We start from the raw sequence: 21,541 nt of genomic DNA on the forward strand, positions 1-21,541 counted from the left end.
TCTTCATTACCAGGAGGCACTCCTATTTCCTGAAGCGTGAGCCTTGATGGGATTAGGTAAGGAGAGGAATATGAGATGAAACGAAGCAGTGCTCTTTATTACAGCTGGCCTTCAACCCAGGCAAAACAATTGGAGACCGCTCAGGAGTTCAAGAGGTCCTCAATAACAATTGAGATAAAGAGATGAATGTAATTAAAGGGAGATCATTTCTTAAATTTAAAAACTGTTATCTCACATTTCAAAGCATTACCCTGCACTTGACGGTTTGATGAGCTCCTTTGCATTAAGCTGTCTCTCTTCTTTGGTTTTATAATGAACTGTCGGTTGTCCTATCAGGTACTGTGAGACCTGGGGGGTTTACTGGGGTCTTGGAGGATGGATTGATAAATGTCAAGTTTAATGTGCATGGTACCCAGCTGTAATCCCAACCTGACAACAAGGTCACCAGCCTATAAAGCAGCATTATTAACCTCATCCCGCTCTGTCACTCATTCTTATCCAACACACAATCATCCACTTTTATTTTCTCTTTCCTCACCTCTATTACCTAATTGCTCTGGTTTATATATAGACACATATAACACCATCATAAAGCACAAGAAGGTTTCAGGCGGTTTAATTCTCTCTCATGTGTGTCTCTTTCAAGGCATGATTGAAAGAGGGATTAATAGAGCTCAGTGATACAGATCACAGATCTATTGAACAGGCAGCGCTGTTCTGATCTTATGTCCAGATAGACGCCTCAGCCCTGTCATCTGAAAACCAGGTCCTGTGGTTTCAGGCTTTTACACTAGTCACACCAGACACTGCTGCTCCAGTATGGAACACATCTACAATCAAGGAAATCAAAGTATATCTTAAGCCTGGTATACACTGTGTAATTTTAGGCTGTCCCAGAGGAAAGATGACTATCGTGGCTCTATAACGATGGTCCTATGTCGCACAGTGAGACAGGTTCACGGATGGCTGTTGTCACAGTGCTCAAAGACAGCCTGGGACAAAATTCTGACAGTGTCCGCAATTTGGGATGACCACCTCACTGTGTAACTGATGTTAAGAGGTATGTCTACTAACCAACCAATAGAATAAAGCATGAAAGGACGCACTGGTGCTAAACCCAAACAAACAGATGGATAGCAGCATGTTGTGGAGGCAAAACGTGCTAAAAGAAATGTGTAGGTTTCCAGCAAAGAGAAAAACCTCGTGGAGTCGTGGCAGCAGAAGCCTTACCTGTAGCCTTGCCTCCCCTTCTTACCATTAACACGTAAAGAGAGACAAAACATGGAAGGAAATAACAGTGGAGTTGCAGCTGCCACCCATCCATTTTCATCTGCCTATCCTTGGCGGGTCTAGGGGGCAGCAGGCTGAGCAAGGTACTCCAGACATCCCTCTCCTCAGCTACACTTTCCAGCTCCTCCTGGAGGATCCCGAGGCGTTCCCTGGCCCGATGCGATATGTAAACCCTTCAGCGTGTTCAGTATGGGTCAGTGCATCCAGGTCCCTGCCCCGGCACACAATGCACCCACCCCGAAGCCTATCCCTGTGGGTGATGGGCCCACAGGGCAGCAGCTCCCTGTAATTTATTTGGGCTGAGTCCAACAGTGCCCCATGGCCTGAGGCCTGGCCACCAGATGCTCGCTGGCCAGCTCCCGCCATCAGGTCTGGCTCTAGGGGGGCCCGTTTCCCATACTAGGTGAGGTTCACATACTCTGAATATACCATCTCACCAGGGTCTTCTTGAATCACCCTTTGCCTGGCCCCTCCCCTGGGACCACTTTGCCTTGGGAGACCCTGTCAAGACTTATTTGCCCCAGGGACACACAAACCCCTCCACCATGTTAAGGTGGCGAGGTTGTATTGTCAGGTGGCAAAATTGAATGTCAGGACAACGTCTAATGCCAAGGTCAATCTGACGTAAAACACCAACAACAGATGATGCTGATGTTTTATTGGTTTTAAATTGTGTTGTTATGTAACCAAAATCCAATGTCTTCCGAACAACTCATGCCAACGCCATCTTCATGTAGGATAATGACATTTAGCCATAAGGTACGGAGAACAAAACCCAGCATCTACAAAATATCATAATGTTAACACTCACACAACCTAAAATTCTAACATCTTTAGACATTTAAAATATTAACAATCCAACTTTCATTCAAACTAAAATTCAACGTCTATTGAGTGTAAGATTCCAACGTCTTCCTGATGTCATATTGATGTCTGCTGCCAGCTGGGAATGATGTCATCACTGATCAAAAGGGCGGCTTTCATTCAACCTCGTTGCTTTTACGAACTCTTGTACCGTTTGTACACTGAAAAGAGGATCACTCAGCAAGCAGTTCTACAATGACTGAACTTGTTGTGAAATTCTTTGATGGTTACAAGCCAAGTCAAGTTAAATGAGATCCAGAGCAGATCCCTTGTAACTTCAACTACATTTGATTGACAGATGTTATACTTCAAAGCACTCTTCTTGTTGGCAAGGTGTATTTACTGCAGGATGCAACATCGCTGTCCCATTCACGATGACATGACTTTGCTGTGCCGCCCTCCACCCTCTGTCTCTGTTAAGGGATCTCATTTAACATTTTAATATCACTCCTGAAAAACGTTAAAGTGGTAAAAAATAAAGTTGTCAGTCATGATTTGGAAAAGCACTGCCACAGCTTACAGTGAGAGCAGACAGAGCTTACCAGCAAACCAAGCACAGTGAATCAATACCGCAGTAGACGGTGGCAGATACTGCAGTAAACTAAGAGCTTCATTTAATATTAAATGAGTCAGCTATGCTCATTCATCAATAACTGATTAAAATGCTAAATAAATCTGTTTTCTGATGCACGATCAGATGATGATTCATTTTCTCACTTTTAGCAAGAAGTGTGTGAAATTTAATTAATATATTCAGTGTTTGCTTGAAAAATGCAGAAGGAATTGAATTGTTTACAGCAAATTTTTATTTTCCTCTGGCAATGATCAACGCTCAACTCCTGACATATAACTTCTCTATATGCCCCTCCTCACAGGGTGGAAAGAAGAACAGGAAAGAAGTACACTATAGGTTTTTTGGCTTGTCCCCATAAGGGAACCCTTTTTGGTTCCCGGTAGAACATCTTATAAATGTTCCCCCTGGTACCCTTTCAGAGGGTTCTATCTAGAACCCAACAAAAAGGGTTATACCTTGAACTATCCGTGAAAGGTTCGACCCAGAACACCCTCCGAGAGGTTGTACAGACTAGAGGACCCTCTACGACGTAATAGGTCCATCCAGAATCTCTCCATCTTCAAAGGACTCATTTACACTCCCTTTATGTACAAAAATAGATTTGATTGTTTCAAACGTTGTACGTCACTGCCCTCATACTTCCATGAGTTAAAAGTCTCTGAAAACAAAAAACACGGTGACAGTGGAGGTCGTAATAATGTACCTTTTACTGGAACAGATGACATAGTGTATCTTCAATACAGGTAATTAACTACTGTATGGCATGAAATGATGGTAAAGATATCAGCTATGGCAGAACAAAAGTGCAATAACTGGTTAAGAGGATTCCAGATGCATCTACATTTATACCACTGAAACATGAGTAAACGTGAATATTTGAGAGTGAGTATCTTTAACACCCATGCTTTCAACAATCCTTCAAGAGCTCTTTCTTGCAAGAAACGTTCTTTAGATGAAAAGAGTTCCTAATAGAATCCTTCGTCTCACAAAGAACGCTTGAGGAATCGTTTCTTAGAAAAAGGGTATTGTGGATGAAAAAAGTTCTTAATGGAAGCCCTAGTCTTACAAACCTTTTGGAACCTTTATTTCCAAGAGTAAAGGTGTGAGCGAGGGTTAAAGAAAAGCCCAGGCTCAGTAGAGCTATAGTACAGGAGGAAGACAACACACTGTTCAAATCATCAAGGTGAGGTGGCAGCAGGGTCAAGGGTACAAAAGTAATAATTGCCTATAAAATGGCTGCAATTTCCAGGACTTGTGTTGTTTGAAATAGATGACAAGCTTGAAAAGTAATTTAGGTTAGAATGTGTGTTTCCTTTACGCTGTAAATCTAGTCACATTTTGTTATTCCACTCTATGCATTGCCGACAGTTTCCTCACTGTGTTCCATATCAATATCACAACTAAGGGAATAGAAAATTGTTTTCCCAGTATTTCACTTCATCTTTCTCCTTCCTGTCCTCCTCTACCCTCTTTCTCAAAAGCTTGCACTTTCCTTTGTAAAAACATACCAAGCAAGGCAAGACTTATTACCAGCTCCTTCAATGTCTTGCTGATTCTGCCTTTTTCATCTTTCTATTTGTCATAACAGAGTTGTTGACTTGGGCGGCGAGTAGAGAAAAAGTAGCTTCAGCTGATAGCAAGCAAAGCATCTTCAGCAAAACATAACAGCCCCAATCTCCATCCTCTAATCCCTGCGCCTTGAAGGCAGAAACCTCAAAGTCTGTGACGCACTTCAAGTTGAATAGATTAGTTTAGCCTATCCTCTTCACACCAGGACAGGGCTTTTTAGAGGGTCTTTTGTGAGAATATGACTAAACTAAGGGCTTGACTGAGCTGAGCCCATCGTAAGGGAAACAATAGACTGTTGGAACTGTAAGTGTGTCCTTTATGCACAGGCCTATACTGTATATGGGCAGAGAAAAGAGCTGAGGCAGAGACGCTGAAAAATTAATATCTTCAGATCCACAAATGCACCATAATATGAGCTGTGGGGAGAGAGTGCGCAAAGAAAACCTGTTCGGTGGATTTCCAATCCTTTTCTTAGCGACTTAATGGATTTTGAAGTTCGCTTTCAAGATTTTAGAGCATGTTGGATTGGGAAACCATTTAAGGGCAGTGAGGGCTGAGGTTGGGGAGGTGAGGCATGAAAAGGACCTGTGGCAGCATACTCTTCAATCATGTATGCCTGAGAGGGAACACACAGCTGTAAAAAGAATCTGAGGGCAAAGACCTTCTGTTCAGTCTTCAGTGATCTCGCTGTCTTCAGTGTATTGCCCTAAAAAGCAAAAGTACAGTAAGTACCTATTTGGTCAAAGACAGAATCTGACTTTTTGACCCTTGTTTTATCACGTAAATAACTATCTTGCATGGAAAATGTGTAATTTCTGAGAAAAAAGCATGTAAACCACAGAAAAACAGCTGAAGCTAGGCTATGTGGAGTTAAAGCTAATTGATTAAATCGTTACAGCTAGCTTTAGCTATGAATCAATGTACCTATTTTTTCATAACTGCTACCTGTAAGTCAAACATTTATTTTGATTATCTGATAAGTTCTCTAACTTAAGCGCATAAATTAGGCAGTAGCTAAAGATGAAGACAAAAAAAGTAACATCAGCTAAGCTAGTCCTGCTTCAAGCTAACCAGGCTAGCTTAGCATAGTAACAGTAATTGCTATGTCACCTTTGGCCCCTGGGGGAATGAATGTAACTTGGTTTGGTTTAGGTAGCTTTTAATTACATGCTTTAATGTATTAAGGTTCATTTATTCGAACAGATAAGAAAACTAAGAGAGCAAAGTTAAAGCTGGGTGAAATAGCCACAGCTAGCTTTAGCGAAAGATAAAACCTACTCTGACGTAACTGTTTTCTGTAAGTCAAACATTTATTTTGCTCCAATAAGTTCTTCAACTTGTTACGTACATATATAAATTATGCAGTTGTTAAATTCAAACAAGATGGAGCAGAAAAGGTAATACCAGCTAAGCTAGTCCTGCTTTAAGCTAACCAGCTTAGCTTAGCACAGTAGATGCCATGCCAGCTTTGGGGGACTTAATGTAACTTTGTGTGGTTTAGTTTGTTTTGAAACATATCTAATTACATGTTATAATGTGTTGATGTATTGGTTCATTAGTTCAAACAGATAAGACAGCTAACAGAGCAAAGTGAAAGCTAGCTGGGGAAATAGCCACAGCTAGCCATAGCTACAGATAATGTGCTTACTTTTCTCTAAAACTACCACTGTAAAAAAAAAAAAAAAAAAAAAACATCTGTGAAACTGTTGACAGGACACCTCATACAGCAAACGGGAACTGCCCATTGGTTCGACATCCCATTATTCCGATCATATTAAGCCCATTGTTCCGAAGTCCGTTCCGAAATCATCATGATGCCCTGTGGTTAAGGTCTGGTTAGGTTTAGGCACAAAAACCACTTGGTTAGGGTCAGGAAAAGATCATGGTGTGGGTTAAAATGAAAAAGAAAGTGACAAACACATAAGCTGTGAGCCTGCTCCGCGTCAAGCCTTTCCCAGCTGACCCAGAGCTGGTCGCGGGGCACCATATGCCCGCCGCGAGCCGTTCAGCACCGCGGACAGTCGGACTAATGGGATGTCGAACCAATGGGCTGTCGGACCAATGACATGGACCCACAGCAAACGCAGATAATTACGACTCATTCTATTTTGCATTTTTGATTCATGGAGGTTTTATATTGTAAAACTTTACTTGATGAAAAATCTCTGACCTTATCACTATCTAAAGTCTGTGAGCTGAGTATATTCAGTGGGCTGCATGTCACAGAGGAAAACCTGGGAGCAAAAAAATACTAGTTTTTTTTGGCATATGCACCAGGCCCCCAGGAAATGTGCTGGGCTTGGAAGCCAATTTTCATAGCAGCCAAACAGTGGAATTACAACTCCCGAGTCTGCCATTGGGCCCAAAAGACTTTTTCTCATAGACTTACATTGGGAAAGAGACCTCTATTAATCAGTGGATAAATGTTTTTTGAGCGTCACAAAGGCTGCAAAATCACTCGTTTCACCATCAGAATCTAATCCATTTGGTCCAATGACATTTGGAAAGTCTAGAAGAGGTGCAAGTTTGAAGCATTTTATCACCATTCAAGTTAGCAGAGCGCTAAACAGGAAGTAGCCAGCTTTGCCGGCGGAAGTCTTTAGTGCCCCTGCTATTTGGGCCCAATGATGCGGAAGCAGCAGCAATTATTTGGGTAATTTCATACTGTGGAAATAGAGCTTTTTTGGTTTTATGTGCCACTAAGCAACTTTCATAGGAATGAACGGGGTTGTGATACCAATGCTGTATCCACGTCTCCTAATACATCCATGGTGAGCAGTTCCATTGGACTGAATAAGCCCCACCCTCAGTATCTAGTTATTATTATCCAGGTGTCAAGGTCTGTTTGTCAAACTAGCCTTGAAACTTCAACCTCTTTCTTCTTGACTTTACCGTTTCTCTAATATTCTCTGCTTTAGGTCAGCTCACAGTAACAAGTATGTCGGCCATACGCTACATATATCGTCCTCAGAGGGTGGTACAGTACTGCGTGACAGATGGAGTAAATGTGTAACTACAAAGCATTAAGTAACTAGGAAACCAGGACACCTGTGTGACAAAAACAGTGTTTACTCAGTGATTAGGGAGATATAAACGCTTTAGACTGTGTTACTAATGCAAAGTAGCAGCTTAGTGTGGAGATAAATCACCAGAGGTCTTGCAGTCATTAATAAGCATGGACACTAAAGCAAACTAAACCTTCTTGATCTGGATAAAAGCAAGCAGGGAAACGCATGTATGTTGATAGCTCTCTCCCCTCCAGCCTAGAGCCACTTTCCTCATGAGTCATGACCTCGTCCCTTAATCGTGCTGCAATTGACCTTCCTTGATTTTCATTTTGCGGCGGAGTCAAAAGGCCAACAATAACATCAGAGTTACATAACAGCAAGAGGATGAACATGAAGAGGAAAAACATTTAGGTGGTCAGTACTGATGAAAGGGTATGTTGGGAGAAGTGTTGCAGAGTTTAATCCTGTTGCAGTGAGGAGTTGTGGAGTGGATGCACTGAGAGCAGGTGTGGAGGTGGGCTGGATCTGCAAGACTGGAACTTTGTGTTGTGTTTTCGTAAGATGTCATGGGCTTAATTGAGAGGAACATCTGTGATAACCCATGAAACAGCCATCTGGCATACAGGCCAACTTCCTGTGCAGACGTTCACCTCTGTTTCTCAGGATAAAGTACAATCCAACCAATACACCAGTACTTTGAATCCAACATATATATTTGACAACAGCAACTATGTCCTCATTTTTGTGTTAAGGATGTAACCTAATATGTCACGATTCATATGCCACACAGTGGTCTTCTTTGAGGAGCTGGAAAGGGTCAGTTCAAGGTTACGGGCTGTTTGATTGGACACTCTAATTTGTGGCATAAATGCTGTTAGCTTATAATTTTGTACTTGTGAGTAAATGAGGTGCTTGTTGTTGTGATTGCACAGAAGCAATCAAACCAAAATAGCATCGGTCCAATCACTGGTGGAAAACAACTTCAAAGATGACCTTGTAAGTTGACAAAGCAAAAACGGCAACAGTCCAGGCTGCTCTCATGCACTGTTCGTATTTATACCTGCGAAAAGTAATGCACCACAATTCATATATGACCCACATAATCATGAGGCAGTACTTCGTATATAACCAATGCAATTGGAAAGGCTGCAATCATATGACCAATACGAGTCACGTGGAGTGATGAAGGAAGTGGTATAAAGACCATAAGTTCATGTAAGGATGTAGGCTAGCGTGGTGGATGGGTCAATCAAACGCAGGTGTTTCTCCCAAGAGACTGGTGTTTGTGTCACGAGTGAAACCAAGTGAACCTATAATAAGGTGTGTCATGACCATGTTTCTTTTCCTAAACCTAATCTATGTAACTTTATATAAGTACATAATTTGCTAATTCGTTAGATATCATACAAACATTGATCTCATATGATATGTTGTTTGAGGTTAGGTTAATCAATCATGTGATTGAAAGGATCATTTCTTAAATTAGTGCGATTTTTGCAACTGGATATGGTTTATACATAAATGTCCAAAATTCCCCCTGATTTTTCCACTAATTACAGAAATGCTGAATTGAGTGCAGGAACCCATTCTGTTGGCTACATGAGCCCGGTCTCACTCCGAAGTTGTCGAATTCCAGTGCTTGGGCAGTGACTTGCGGCATCAGACACTGACAAAAAAAGCTGTCCTTATACGTGGCCGGTTGCCATTATAGTTTCACAGCGCCTGGTGGTGGGACAAGGACGAAAAGTTAAGGCGGCGAATGTCCGAGTAGGGTACACAGGAGGGGTGGTGGACGGGTCCAACAAACACCGACTTTCAACCGAGAGAGTGGTGTTTGCTTCCTTTAAACTTCTAAAGCCTCTTTTTTCCTAAACCTAACCACCTCCATCTCTGGACATTTTGTGCACCTATTAATAAATATTCTTATATCAAAATCCAATATTTTTTTCCTCTTGTAAAACAAAATATGATGTTTGGTTACATAAGCTAGTGCTGACCATTTTCAACCACTAATATCACAATATCTACCCCTCGATCAATCTGCAACTGTTAGCCGCACAAAGCTAGTTAGATAGCCAGTACCAGCATGGTGCACCAGTGTCTCTTCATTGCCCCAAAATATCGCTGTTACAGGCTGTGGGACTTATCAGTGTAATTTCTGTTTGTCATTGATGCTGACTCTGTTCTGTTCCCGGGGCATCTTTGCTGATGCTCCCCCTGCCTCAGGATTTCCATGTAGGCGCATGGAAGGGCAGGGAGGTTTGCTCTCTCTGTCTCAGACTTCCCTAGTTTGCACGTATAAGGGCAGAGAGGTGTGCTCTCTCTGCCTTAGGCTTTCCACGTAGGCGTGTGGAAGAGGCTTTCTGCATAGGCCCGAGGAAAGGCAGAGAGGCCCCAGGACAGAGCCATACCGCCACATTTAATACTTTGACTAACTGAAATCTGTTTTTCATTTACTCCTAAATACACATTATTTTACCCTGGTATTACCTTGACTTGAGCTGAAAACCAAGAAGAATAAAGAACTTCCTTTAAGTTTTATCCTGCGGAGCTATTCAGTTTATTTTCATGAATGTTTTATCTATAAGACAATGCTTTTATATGATAGACAGATGGTTTAAGAAACTGTTCAGAGGACAATGGTTTGAAGCTAATCCATCCTCATAAATAAAACTCTCTTGATCTCTTTTTATTGTGCATGAGAATAAACAGTAAATCACCCCAGGCCTCCCCTAAAATACTTATCCTATAGAAGCAAAGGAGCATATGCCATTCCTTAAATCTACCATTCCCAGTGTAGCGAGCTTCAAAGACAGCTTTCATGTGTCAACCCCTGGGCCTGTTTTCTCCGTCCTACTCAACCTCTAAGATCAACTCAAAGGATGCGCCTTGACTTTTCACTATTCAGACACCAAGTCCTAGAACTCAGTGTGCCGTCTTTTACCTCTGGACTCGGTGCTCGTTCCTGTCGATGAGAGCGTGTTTGTGCACGCGGCATCCTGAGAAAGCGGAAGGTACGCCTGAGAGGCAGGAGATGAGACCATGCATTAAACATGCCATCCCCGTGTACCTCCTTCATTTTTAATGGTCCAGTTGGCCAGGGGTCTGGGAGAATGTAAACATGACTGGAACCTGAGGATGGTGACAACATAAGACGGGGAGGAGGAAAAATAACACCAGAATTCAGGCGTGGTCATCAAAGGCTGCAGCTGAAGCACGAAGTGTTGATCGTCTCTGAATCAGCCAAGTCATCTGATTAAATAAATATTAATAGTCCCTCTGGTTTTGGCAGATGACTTTCAACTGTGAGTTTGTTAAATCCATTTATTTTTTTTAGGAATAAGAGTTTTTCTGATTCAAAGTGACAACTTAAAACCAGGGGAACAAAACAGATGGTGATTATTTTACATCTGAAGCTGAATTCTTTCCCTTTTATTTCAGCCTTGGTCTGAGTTTACCTCAAACTTTTCCATTTGAAGCTGCTATAATCACTATTTTACTATCAGTGATGAATCAAAGGTCTGTGCATATGTGAAACAGAGCATTATCACTCAGCTCCGCAGTTCCCCTCAGCTCTATAAAGAGCGTTTCAGCTGCATTTTTCCAGCTCATTGTTTCAGTTTAACAGGCTACAACTTCACTATTTGTCACCACTGAGGAAATGCAGGATTGGACCCACAGGCAGAGAGAGCTCAGGTAACAAAAGCTTGAAAGCAGAAACACAAGACATGAAAGCAACTTTAATGATCTGACAGGGAATGAGTGGAAACGGGCTGGTTTTATTGTGCAGTGCAGATGAGGGAGGGTGGAAACAGGTGAGCAGGTGGATGAAGGAGTGAGGCGATTGGAGTAGGTGGAAAAGGTCTGGGGAGGTGGGAGTATGGCCAGAGGGAGGGACAAAGCTCTGTTTGAAATTGCATACTAACATACTAGACATACTACTACGTTGATTAATCAATGTTCCAAAGAAAACATATTTAACATCAAAGTCCTTAATGATATTAGTTTACCTTAAGGATATACTATGCAGGATTTTCCTTAAAACACTGCATAGACTCACAGAATTCCCTCTCAATCATCACATATGACCCACTAGGAGTGTGTGGTGGTGTATTTTTCTGCAGAGATCCTCTGCCTGTATTTTCTTATTCTCTGTGTTCGGGACATGTGATGCAGAGAAGACATGTTGCTTGATTATAACTAAGTGTGAACAATCTGCCAGTGATTTAGTGCACAGTATGCAGCACATGGTGAGTGAGTATTTCATATGCAGTTGGTAGTAAGCAGTACATCAGTATGCCATTTTGAACATAACCAGAGAGGCAGAATATGACACCGTTTTTGTTCAGCCTCACAGCTCAAATCAGTATATAGTTTTCAGGCACAACTGCAAGCTATTTTCAGAAAAATTTTCTTCAAAAATCATAGGGAAGACTGGACCAGAGCTAAGATGAGAGTACATGTTGGATGTACAATCTTCTGGTAGAGGAGGAGAAGTGACCATATTGGACGAGTGGCTGGCACTGTAGAGGATTAAGGGGTGGATCTGACTCATAGACTGTAGCAGTGCATCATAGATGCCCTGTCACTCAAGTGGCCCGCCCTTAAATATGTGTAATTTTAAGCTTTAATAAAATGTAAACACCCCCTGTGCAGTTGTCATGGATGTCGAAATTAGCTTTAGAGACCGAAACTATGTTTTAACATGCATTTTAACACGAAGGTCTATAGGGGTTGACCCATTTGGAGCCAGCCTCAAGTGGCCATCTGATGAACTGCAGTTTTTGGCACTTCCGCATTGCCTTCATTTTCCAACTGTGGAGGTTGCCTCTTGGTGATAGTACCTTAAAATTGCCTTTACAGATTGTTTTTGCTGCCTGCGTGCACCCTTAACAGAAAATTTTACTATAGTCACTCCCCAGTACTAAGCTCAGCTGACCTGAGTTTGGTGTGTGTTTTGGGAGTGACACAATCAGAACCCAGACGCTGGACGTATTCACATAATAAATCTGTTCCAGGAGGTGTCCACAAAGTATGATATAACAGTCTGTATTACATAAACTTAAGATTTTCATATTTAAAGCCTTGTATAGACTTGTGTGTAATATCCTCTCACATGGACTGAATTAAACAGACAGTAAGAGGGAGTGAGGGATTATTTTTATTTGCCTATGTTTGATGTAGGGGGTCTGTAAGGTGTTTTTTTTTTCTTCTTTGCGTCTGCCAAACACCAGACAGCATTATTCCCCTCGTACAGTGCTCTCCTCATCCTGCCTATATAAGCAAGAGCTATTTTGATCCCGGATTTTCTTCCGGAATTTTCATTATACCTATATCCCTGTCGCTTGTTAACGCCCATGCACTGCAATCATCACCCCTACTGCGAGGCTGTCCAGCCGCTGCTGCTCAGTTTTAAGAGATGCAGAGAAGTGAGTGTGAGCATTATGGGATGATTGTGTAACACATCACACATTTAATGAGCCATTTTACTTCATTTTCTGGAGCGGGTGTGATACGCTCAGGACCAGCCTCTTTGATACTCTCGCTTTGGATTTGTTGCCCCAAACTAAACACTCCAGTGTCTCATCGTGATGTTGATGGATGTAGCGTGAAAGAGGAGTGAAAATGATTTGCTAAGGGAGAGACAGACACTCAGCCTTACACGCTCTGCTTATCGCTGCCGTTTGAGCCGCAGAAAGAGAATTTGAGAGGAGGATTTCAACCTCTGCTCATTGTCATGAAAGGGAGAGGCAGGGAGAGTTCGGCGGTACAGTAAGTGGAGAGCATGCTGCCATCTTGAGCCCCAAAGTCAGCAGTTTTATGAAATGTAAGTGAAGCTTGATGTACTGCCAGTTGCACACACTTCTGTCTCCCTCTCTCCCTCTCTGCGGAGACGAAAATCACATTTGATCCAATTTGATAACAGAACTGGGTCATGATTTGAGAAATGTTCCTCACACCACAGCAGGGACACACACAACACACACACGCGGACACACAACACTCTCTCTGCCAGCTTTAGTCTATGGCCTGCCAGCAGCTCCTCCGTTGCCAATTAATTTTATTGGGAGTTAATCATATTATTTATGGTCATTAAGAACAAGAAGTCCGCTCGGGCGCTGCACTGTCAAGTCAAATGAAAGAGCTCAGCGTACGTCTGTGGCCATGAAAGGAGACATTTTCTGTTTGGATTCAATAGCTTATGATTTTAGGTGTGAAATTACACATTGAATATGAGGTTAAAGTGCAGACTTTCAGCTTTAAATTAGCGCTTTTTAGGGGATAGCAGAAAGACGTGGGTGGATGAAGAAAAAAAGCCCATTTAATGTTTTTCTTTAAAGTGTTTTAGCCATGCTAGCAGCTCTGTGGATGGCAGTGTTAAACTGTTGGTCCACCACTTTGGTTTAAATATTGCAACAACTACTGGATGGACTGCTGTAAAATTTGGCACCAACATCCGTTTTTACTTTGACATGTATTTTAGCAACTTTGCCTATCTCTACCATCAGGTCAAAATTTTGCCCAAAATGAAAATGGCAATGAATGACGTTTCTATCGGCCTCAGTTTTGTGTTTCGTGCTAATGAGCAAATGTTAGCATGCTAACACACCAAGATCAAATCAGATCAGATTTCTAAGTCATTGTACAAACATACAATGGAATTCAGGTGCTCTCAAAGATCAGGCTCATACCTAAAAAAGTGCTCATGCATATTATTGTACATAAAATGAGTTGTTGCACTTAAGAAAAAGAACTGTAATGTGTTCTAGTGAGTTCACTTCAGTTCAGAGTTCAGTATGGTCATGACTTTGGGGTAGAGACTGTTTATGAATCTTGTGGTGCGTGTTTGTTTGTTTTTTTAAGATTTTTTAGGGCATTTTGCCTTTTTTTTAATGGACAGGACAGGTAAGGAGAGAGAGGGGGATGACATGCAGCAAAGGGCCACAGGCTAGATTCCAACAGCCTTGTACATGGGGCGCCTGCTCTACCCACTAATCCACCGATGCCCCTTGTGGTGCGTGTTTTGATGGACCTGTAGCGTAAGACCTGCAGCTGAGGACACTCTCAGTGGAGCAGCACAACAACACCATAAGCTGTTGTGACTGGTTTACGTTCTTGAGCATCCTCAGGAAGTATGGCTGCTTTCGTGCCTTCTTGACTTTGGCCATGATGTTTGTCATCCATAAGAGGTCCTCTGAAATGTGTGTGCCGAGGAATTTAAAGCTGGTCACCCTCTCTACTCTCTCCCCGTTGATGTGCGGTGGTGAATGGATCCTGCTTCTTCCTGAAATCAAGTTTTTTTGTTTCCTTTATATTGTGATTGTAAGGTGTTTTTTTTTGTACAACACTCTGTCAGCCTCACTACTTCTTCTCTGTAGACAGACTCATCGCCTTTGGTGATCAGCCCCAGTCATAAGTGGACTGAGTGTAAAGCAATGGACTCAACACACAGCCTTGTGGGACTCCTGTGCTGAGTGTCAGAGTGGAGGAACAGTAGGGACCCATCTATTAAACTCCTCATCACATGTATAAACTAGTATGGTAAACATTATACTTGCTAAAAATCAGCGTGTTAGCATGCTGCTGTTAGCATTAAGCTTAAAGGCCCAGACACACCAAACTGACTTCAAAGAACTAGTGGCAACAAAAGCTGACTGTCGCGTCGCCTAATATCAGCAGTGTTGCACTGAACACATTGCAAAACCAACAGCCAACTAGTACCTAGTCTGAATTCGTCATTAAAAAAGGGAAACTGGAAGACTGACAGGAAGGATTCAAGATGCTATTTAGCCAATTAGCAAATTAAAACCACTACCTGACGTTGAAAGAACAAAGGATATTTATCATGTGCCAGCGAATAATTACATAAACAATTATGAAACATTTCTGCTACAGAGCTAAGAAAAAAATCTTACCAATACAGTTTGTTTCAATGTCACGCCCTATTGACTTCAGCGGTTTGTTTACTTTCCTCACTTCTGTTCCTATGCTTGTGTGCAAATCATAGTGATTTCATTTACTGATGTGCTCCACCATCTTCGACGCCAACTTAACATGCTCAATCAGCCGAAAAACAGCCTACAAAGGCCAACTAGTGCCAACAGTGCAAGACACACCACAAAAACTAGGGCAGCAGACACTCACCGATGGCCTGACACTGACTGACAGCCAGCTGTTGGTTGGTGTGTCAGGGCCCTTAAAGCACCGTTGTGACTATGCACAGCCTCTCGGAGCTGCTGGCATGTCTTAGACTCTTGTTAAAAATGTGCACAGTCTATAGTTTCATTAATATAATCTGGTTGTGGCATTGGTCATTTGTCAGTTGTTCAGTCGGATGTAATATCCTCATGGCCTTCACCGTGAGGTCACTGTTTGGGTTCATGTCTTCAACAAACTGATTAAATACAGTGAAATATGACACCCAATCTTCCTGTCATTTATCACATCAAGTCATGAAGAAGTGTGGGTGACAGCATTACTAATTAATGCCAGAGTCACCGTCTGATTAGTGTCAATCAAGGATGGACCAGTGACTGGACAGAACATAGTTCATATGGTCTTAACTGGGGTGGAAAATTATGCGTAAGTGGTGAGGGACACAGATAAACAGTCACTGTGAGCATCCAGTATCCCTGTAGTGCCCATGCCAGAGTGATCTTCAAAATTTGTGTTTTATACAGTGGACTTTACATCGATATTTCCATCTTTTGCTACTTTATACTTCTTCTCACAAAATTTCAGAAGAACATACTGTAGCATTTACTCTACAACATTTCATTGCTATAGTAACTACTTACTACAAAGGAGACATAAAAAAAGGACTGCTGTATGCATGTGATTATACACTGCATCATGGCTTTGCGGAATCAAGAGGCTTGACAGGCATAACATTTAACACATCAGTGTCAGCCTCTAGTGTGACATATAACATATGTGCTTTCTAAACAACAACGACATTGACATGTCATTAACAATCATTTACCATCTCTGTTATATGGCAGCTGATCTGGTCCTCTGTTGGAAGGTAAGCAGCTCCTGCACCTCATTGTTTTCCCAGTTTGCAGACATGTTCTTCTTCTTTGAGTTAGCCACTAACTGCTAACAGCTCCTTTTTGAAATACCCTGCAGTCTTCTAAACATCACACCCGTGCTGCTTATGATCCCATCCCAAACACTGTCCCGTTTGTTTTGGTGCTGTTACTAACTCCTGTGGCAGATTAAATGTGAGACCATTCTGTCAGTAGGACTACAAGACGAGTAGGAAGAAGGGGCCAAATTTAAATGTTGTGTTTACAAACAATAGCCAACAATAGAGTGCCCCAGGGACCCCGTTTTCCTGTCAGCCGATTTAGAAGTTAGTATCGCAAAAACAGTTGGTTTCGGTGTTGTCAAAAAAAATTTCAATTGGATTTTGGACAATTGCAGAAAATAAGCTCTGTGGCAAACAAACACTAATGAATGCAGGGCTTTTACTTGTAATGGAGTATTTTTATAGCGTGGTATTGCTACTTTTACGGAGCACAGTGATTGTAATTGAGTACATCTTCCACCATTTATCATTTATCTTCCAGCATTTATAAAAGGTGAAAACATGGTTCGACAGAGACACATTGAACAGAGCTGAGGAATCAAGTATGAATTATTTCTCAAATAAGAGAGCAGACACTTTGACAGTTCATCTGACTTTATTGAGAGATGTGAGGATCCAGGGGCAGCTAGCCATGCAGAGAACTAGCCTGGTAGTGTGCATTACGGTGAGAAAGAGAGTTCACCTGGGTAATACTGATCCTGAGCCAATCTTGGTTCTAGCCAGTGACGGTAATGTTTAAGATTAGCATGGTGCAGATTGATCTGAGATGGACACTGTGTAAAAAGCTGGAGTCCAAATTTCAATCTTTGCAAAAGCACAGATATATTATACAGACACGTGTGTGTGTGTGTGTGTGTGTGTGTGTGTGTGTATGTGTGTGTGGCTACGCTGGAAATAAGCTGAGTACAAAATAAAGTGAGTGACTAGAACTGTTGTGCATAGTATTTGAAGAGATTTGTGCTGACAGGGCTAGATGTTAATTGAGCAAAGAGATGCATACATTGGTACTGTAAGTGAGACGATAAATAATGATCTCCTGTAATTTATAACTGTGAGATTAATGCCCTTAGTTGACTCCTGGATAGCTGCAAACCTCCCGGTCAGAGCGCTACTCAGAGCCAATATATACAGTATCTTTATAAGGCTATTTACAAATACTGTCATAGTTTTATTTACAGTTATTGCCGCAACAAAGACAGTTTGTCACTGCCTTCTGGTTTATGACAGAGCAGTGAATCAAATAGTGTGCACTGATTTTGCCTTTTATCACCTCAAAAAAACCCAACACAGAAACAGTCCCTCAGAGTTACTTAAAAGTAATCATGTGTGCTGAGAGAAACATTAGACGTTCATCAAAAATTCAGCACATCTTTGACAGGTGACGTTTGGAACATGAGAGACTGAACGTTCTTTTCTTTGACAAACAACACTGAGTTTGGTTTTTTATCCATCATCCTGACTTACAGTATGTCTTTGCTCAGAAATTTTGACACGACCGAATATGACAGCGAATATTACAGGACTTCACATACAGATAAACAACGCTGACAATATAATGACAGGAAGCAGATTCAAGAGGGGTGATGTCAGAGTTACATGGGACAGAACAAACTACAAAAATCTCTGTGTGTTAGTGTGTGTGTAGCAAGAGTGTCACTGAAGGGCATACTGAGGAAAAAAATGCTCCCAAAGGTGCACGCAAAGCATTTGTCACATCAGAGCTGTGAAGAGCACAAATGTACAGTAATCTAATCACTGGAGAGCAGTTTGAAATACAAAAAAATTCCCAGTGTGTGTGTTATGACTTTCATTTGACCAGGATGTAGCAGAGAAGACGGTTACTGTGTCTCAAATCAGATACTTCTGTACTTACTAATGTGAGTGCATTGGTGCGTTTACACTGAGAAGTCCAGCAAAATGCAGAGCACTATGAGTACCCGGATAGTGCACTCAATATGGTCAGATTGTTGAGTGTGGAAGGCTGGACACTTCTCACCCTCAAACACATATCAAACTTGTGAAATGTCCAACAAATGGCAAAGCAATGTACAAATATACATATGAATATTTCACTACAGCTACACTGTTGTCGGGTATAATCCATTAGTTTATTATCAGGATAATTCTGTAATAATTTGGTACTGCAAACAATAGTGCGAATGCTATCGTTAGCTTGCCAGCTAGCTAACAGGTAAGCACTCTCCTCCTGCTTTCTCTGCTAGCATGAGTTAACACAGTGTAACCATAGACTGTATAAACAAGATAGATGACATGACAACTCCTCAAAAGTGAAGCCAAAATATCCCGATCGCCCCCTGGTGGCTGGTTGCAGTACTGGTCATAAAGCGCACCACCTCCCTGTTAGCGGATGGGACGTGAGCTATGCTTGAAACTCAAAGTAAATTTTTACCAAAGATGGTTACTGTCATTTTAGATAGTTCTTATCATATTTCTGTATGTTCAAGTGTTAACTTTTCGGGTTAGTTTAGTTTTAAATATTTATTTGACGCTATAAAAATTAGGTTCAACATCATTTGGAGTGTTCCGGCACTGCTCGCAATTGTTTGGACGGGTGGTTAGGCAGGAACTCGATGTCGCAGAGATCGCTACTGCACAGACCCTAGCTCTAAATGACATCACCAGTGCAAGATCGCAGCGGTCGTACCCAGGATATTTTGGTTTAATTTTTGTGCAGTGGGGGACATGTGTGGACATGTGTCGTCCATCTTTACATACAATTAATGAGTATAACGTGATCTCATTCTTACTCATCACATTTTGCTGCTTGGGCTGAAGCCCAACAGCAGCAGTTAACATCCGACACCCAGCTGTGGATCTCACCTGACACTGACACAGTGCATCTCTGTTGTTAAACCTGCCATGTAATACTAACAGTTCGGTGTGTTACTGTGTGTGTGTGTGTGACTCTATCCCGGGTACAGAGTTCCAGCTCCACAGCAGATAGTTTCATGACTGACAGAGAAAGAGAGGAGCTGAGTCAATCAGTACACCGCATGCAGCTCTACAATTAAATGAGATTTTACCCATTTTAAATTGTCAAATCTGTGGTAATGTTGCGGTAAATGGACAAAATTGAACTGGCTGACTTTGAGTTAATTGCTGAGATCACAACATCCTGGAGGGACTGTATTTGAGTGTAAGTGAAGTTTGGTGTTTGTACATTTGAATTGTTGTCTTCACTGTAAAAGTTTTTAATATTAGATCTGTGGTCAAATGCTTGACAGGTTGTAAATTTTTGCAGCGGCTGTCATTGACTCTGAGATCAGCTGGTGATAGAGCCAGCCAGTATCAGCCACAGACATTTAAAACGCACGTTATTTCTAATATAATAAATAAATAAATACAGAAGAAGACAAGCAAGCAAACAAGCAGATATAGCGAGCATATATTTTAGCGAGTGACTTATTAAATGTTGGGGATAATGTTCCACATACAGAAGAGTTGTCAAATCTTTTGACCGTCATTTCTGGTAAGTGTGCAACAGCTGTTTGTTTTAGACATCACTACCCTGTCAAAATTCACGCACTACACAAGCACATAGTACACAGTGTACAGCATGTGAGTGTACAACTGGTAGTATCCGATTCGAGACACAGCATTTGTTTTTTAAATTACAAACAATGTAATACCTGAATCATTTTCTAGTTGGAGCAGGAGAGACACATACGCACATTATGAATCCATAACAAAACAGCAGATGTGCATGTTATGAGCTGAAAGTCTGCACATACAAAACTGGATCATCATACCCTCCGTTGAATCTACTAAACCAAATCTGTTTGGAGGTTTGAAACAAGCTACTACAACAAACAGCTACAATCTTTCACGATCTCTTACGTCTCGTTTTTCTACACAAACAGTTAAATGAAGACTCACAAGGCTCGGACACGCCTTGACATCATAGTGACATAGTGCTCTCCCATTTTTTGGATGACCAATGGAAACGGCTAGTGAGGTAGCCAGACTTCCTGCACACGATCCCCTCTTCAACATGATGCTACATTTCGGTTATGAGTGTGTTTAAAAGCACACAGAGTTAAGTTGTGCTACAAGAAAAGTAGCTCTAAAGAACTCTGAAGGAGCCCCCACCACCACCGCCGCCGCCTCCTTTTAGTCTTAAAAGCCTCTGCAGTAAAAAAGCAAAGTTGTGGGTTGTGGTCCACTCAAGCTGCTAATTCACTGCCACTTTTTGGAGGGGTGGAGGTGGGTGGTTGGCAGTCAGTGAGGTGTCAGGTAAACACTCCTGAGTATTCCTCCGTCATAGTGAACTTCTCTGTCACACTGAGGGTCAAGGACGAGAGCGCTGCCATCATATTTCGAGCAGATACTTCACAGGGACCAAGCCCCGCTTTTTCCCGCTGCTCAGCCGGAGGAAACCGTCAACCTCCTCGTTCTTCCCCACACAGATCTGCAGAGGGAGGGGTGAGAGGAGCGTGGAGCAGGAGGAGGAGCAAATGACATTCAGTGAAGGAAGTGAGTTTGTGGCAAACAGTGAGCTGCATTGGAAGCCATAACATTCTGTCCTCTGTAATCTCAGCAGTTTTCTGCATGAATTTGCATACGTTTAAAAAATGTATCCAGAGTGTGTGTGTGTTTGTGTGTGTAAGAGAGAGAGAGGAAAACTGTGTGTTCACCTGGGCCTCTTTCACAGTCATCTGGCCTTTGTCTCGGTTGCCGTGGAAACCACCGGTGACCTTCCACACCCGCTCGCCAGGGCGGACCCGCTGCACAAAGTTGGCCGGGAACAATCCCACCTTGTCTCTGCTTTTCCCCTGGTAAACACAAGCAAACATGGACACACACACACACACACACACACACACACACACACACACACACACACACACACACACAGAGTTAAAAATAGATATTTTCTGTTCTGTTGCAGCTAAACTGGGAAAAAAAGGTTCTTAATTGCTTGTAGTACAAATATCTGTGCGGCTGACCTCTCCCTGTGATGAGCCACAACGTGCCGCCTTGTTGACAAAGAGAAACTACTGTAATACTACTGTATTTCAATCATCCTCCTGCTTACATCTCAACACAAACACCAAACACAACACGGCTAGCACCCACTCTAGTCCTTGACAGTCCTTGGCTGAGCATACGCAATTAGATTCTTTG

At 42.0% G+C, this 21,541-nt stretch overlaps 1 protein-coding gene across 1 annotated transcript in view; it reads right to left on the bottom strand.

The window, feature by feature from the left end:
- Positions 1 to 17,010: 17,010 nt before the first annotated feature.
- Positions 17,011 to 21,541, bottom strand: part of LOC125881239 (SH3 and cysteine-rich domain-containing protein 2-like) — a 47,148-nt gene continuing 42,617 nt past the window's right edge. Inside the window, exons 10-11 of the mRNA XM_049564319.1 lie at positions 21,052 to 21,189; positions 17,011 to 20,825 (exon numbers count right to left, since the gene is read on the bottom strand). Of these exons, the coding sequence (XP_049420276.1) occupies positions 20,727 to 20,825; positions 21,052 to 21,189 (237 nt within the window). The 3' untranslated portion in view covers positions 17,011 to 20,726. The remainder of the gene's footprint in view (positions 20,826 to 21,051; positions 21,190 to 21,541) is intronic.

The sequence above is a fragment of the Epinephelus fuscoguttatus genome, linkage group LG20 (assembly GCF_011397635.1).
Source record: "Epinephelus fuscoguttatus linkage group LG20, E.fuscoguttatus.final_Chr_v1".
Lineage (NCBI taxonomy): Eukaryota > Metazoa > Chordata > Actinopteri > Perciformes > Serranidae > Epinephelus > Epinephelus fuscoguttatus.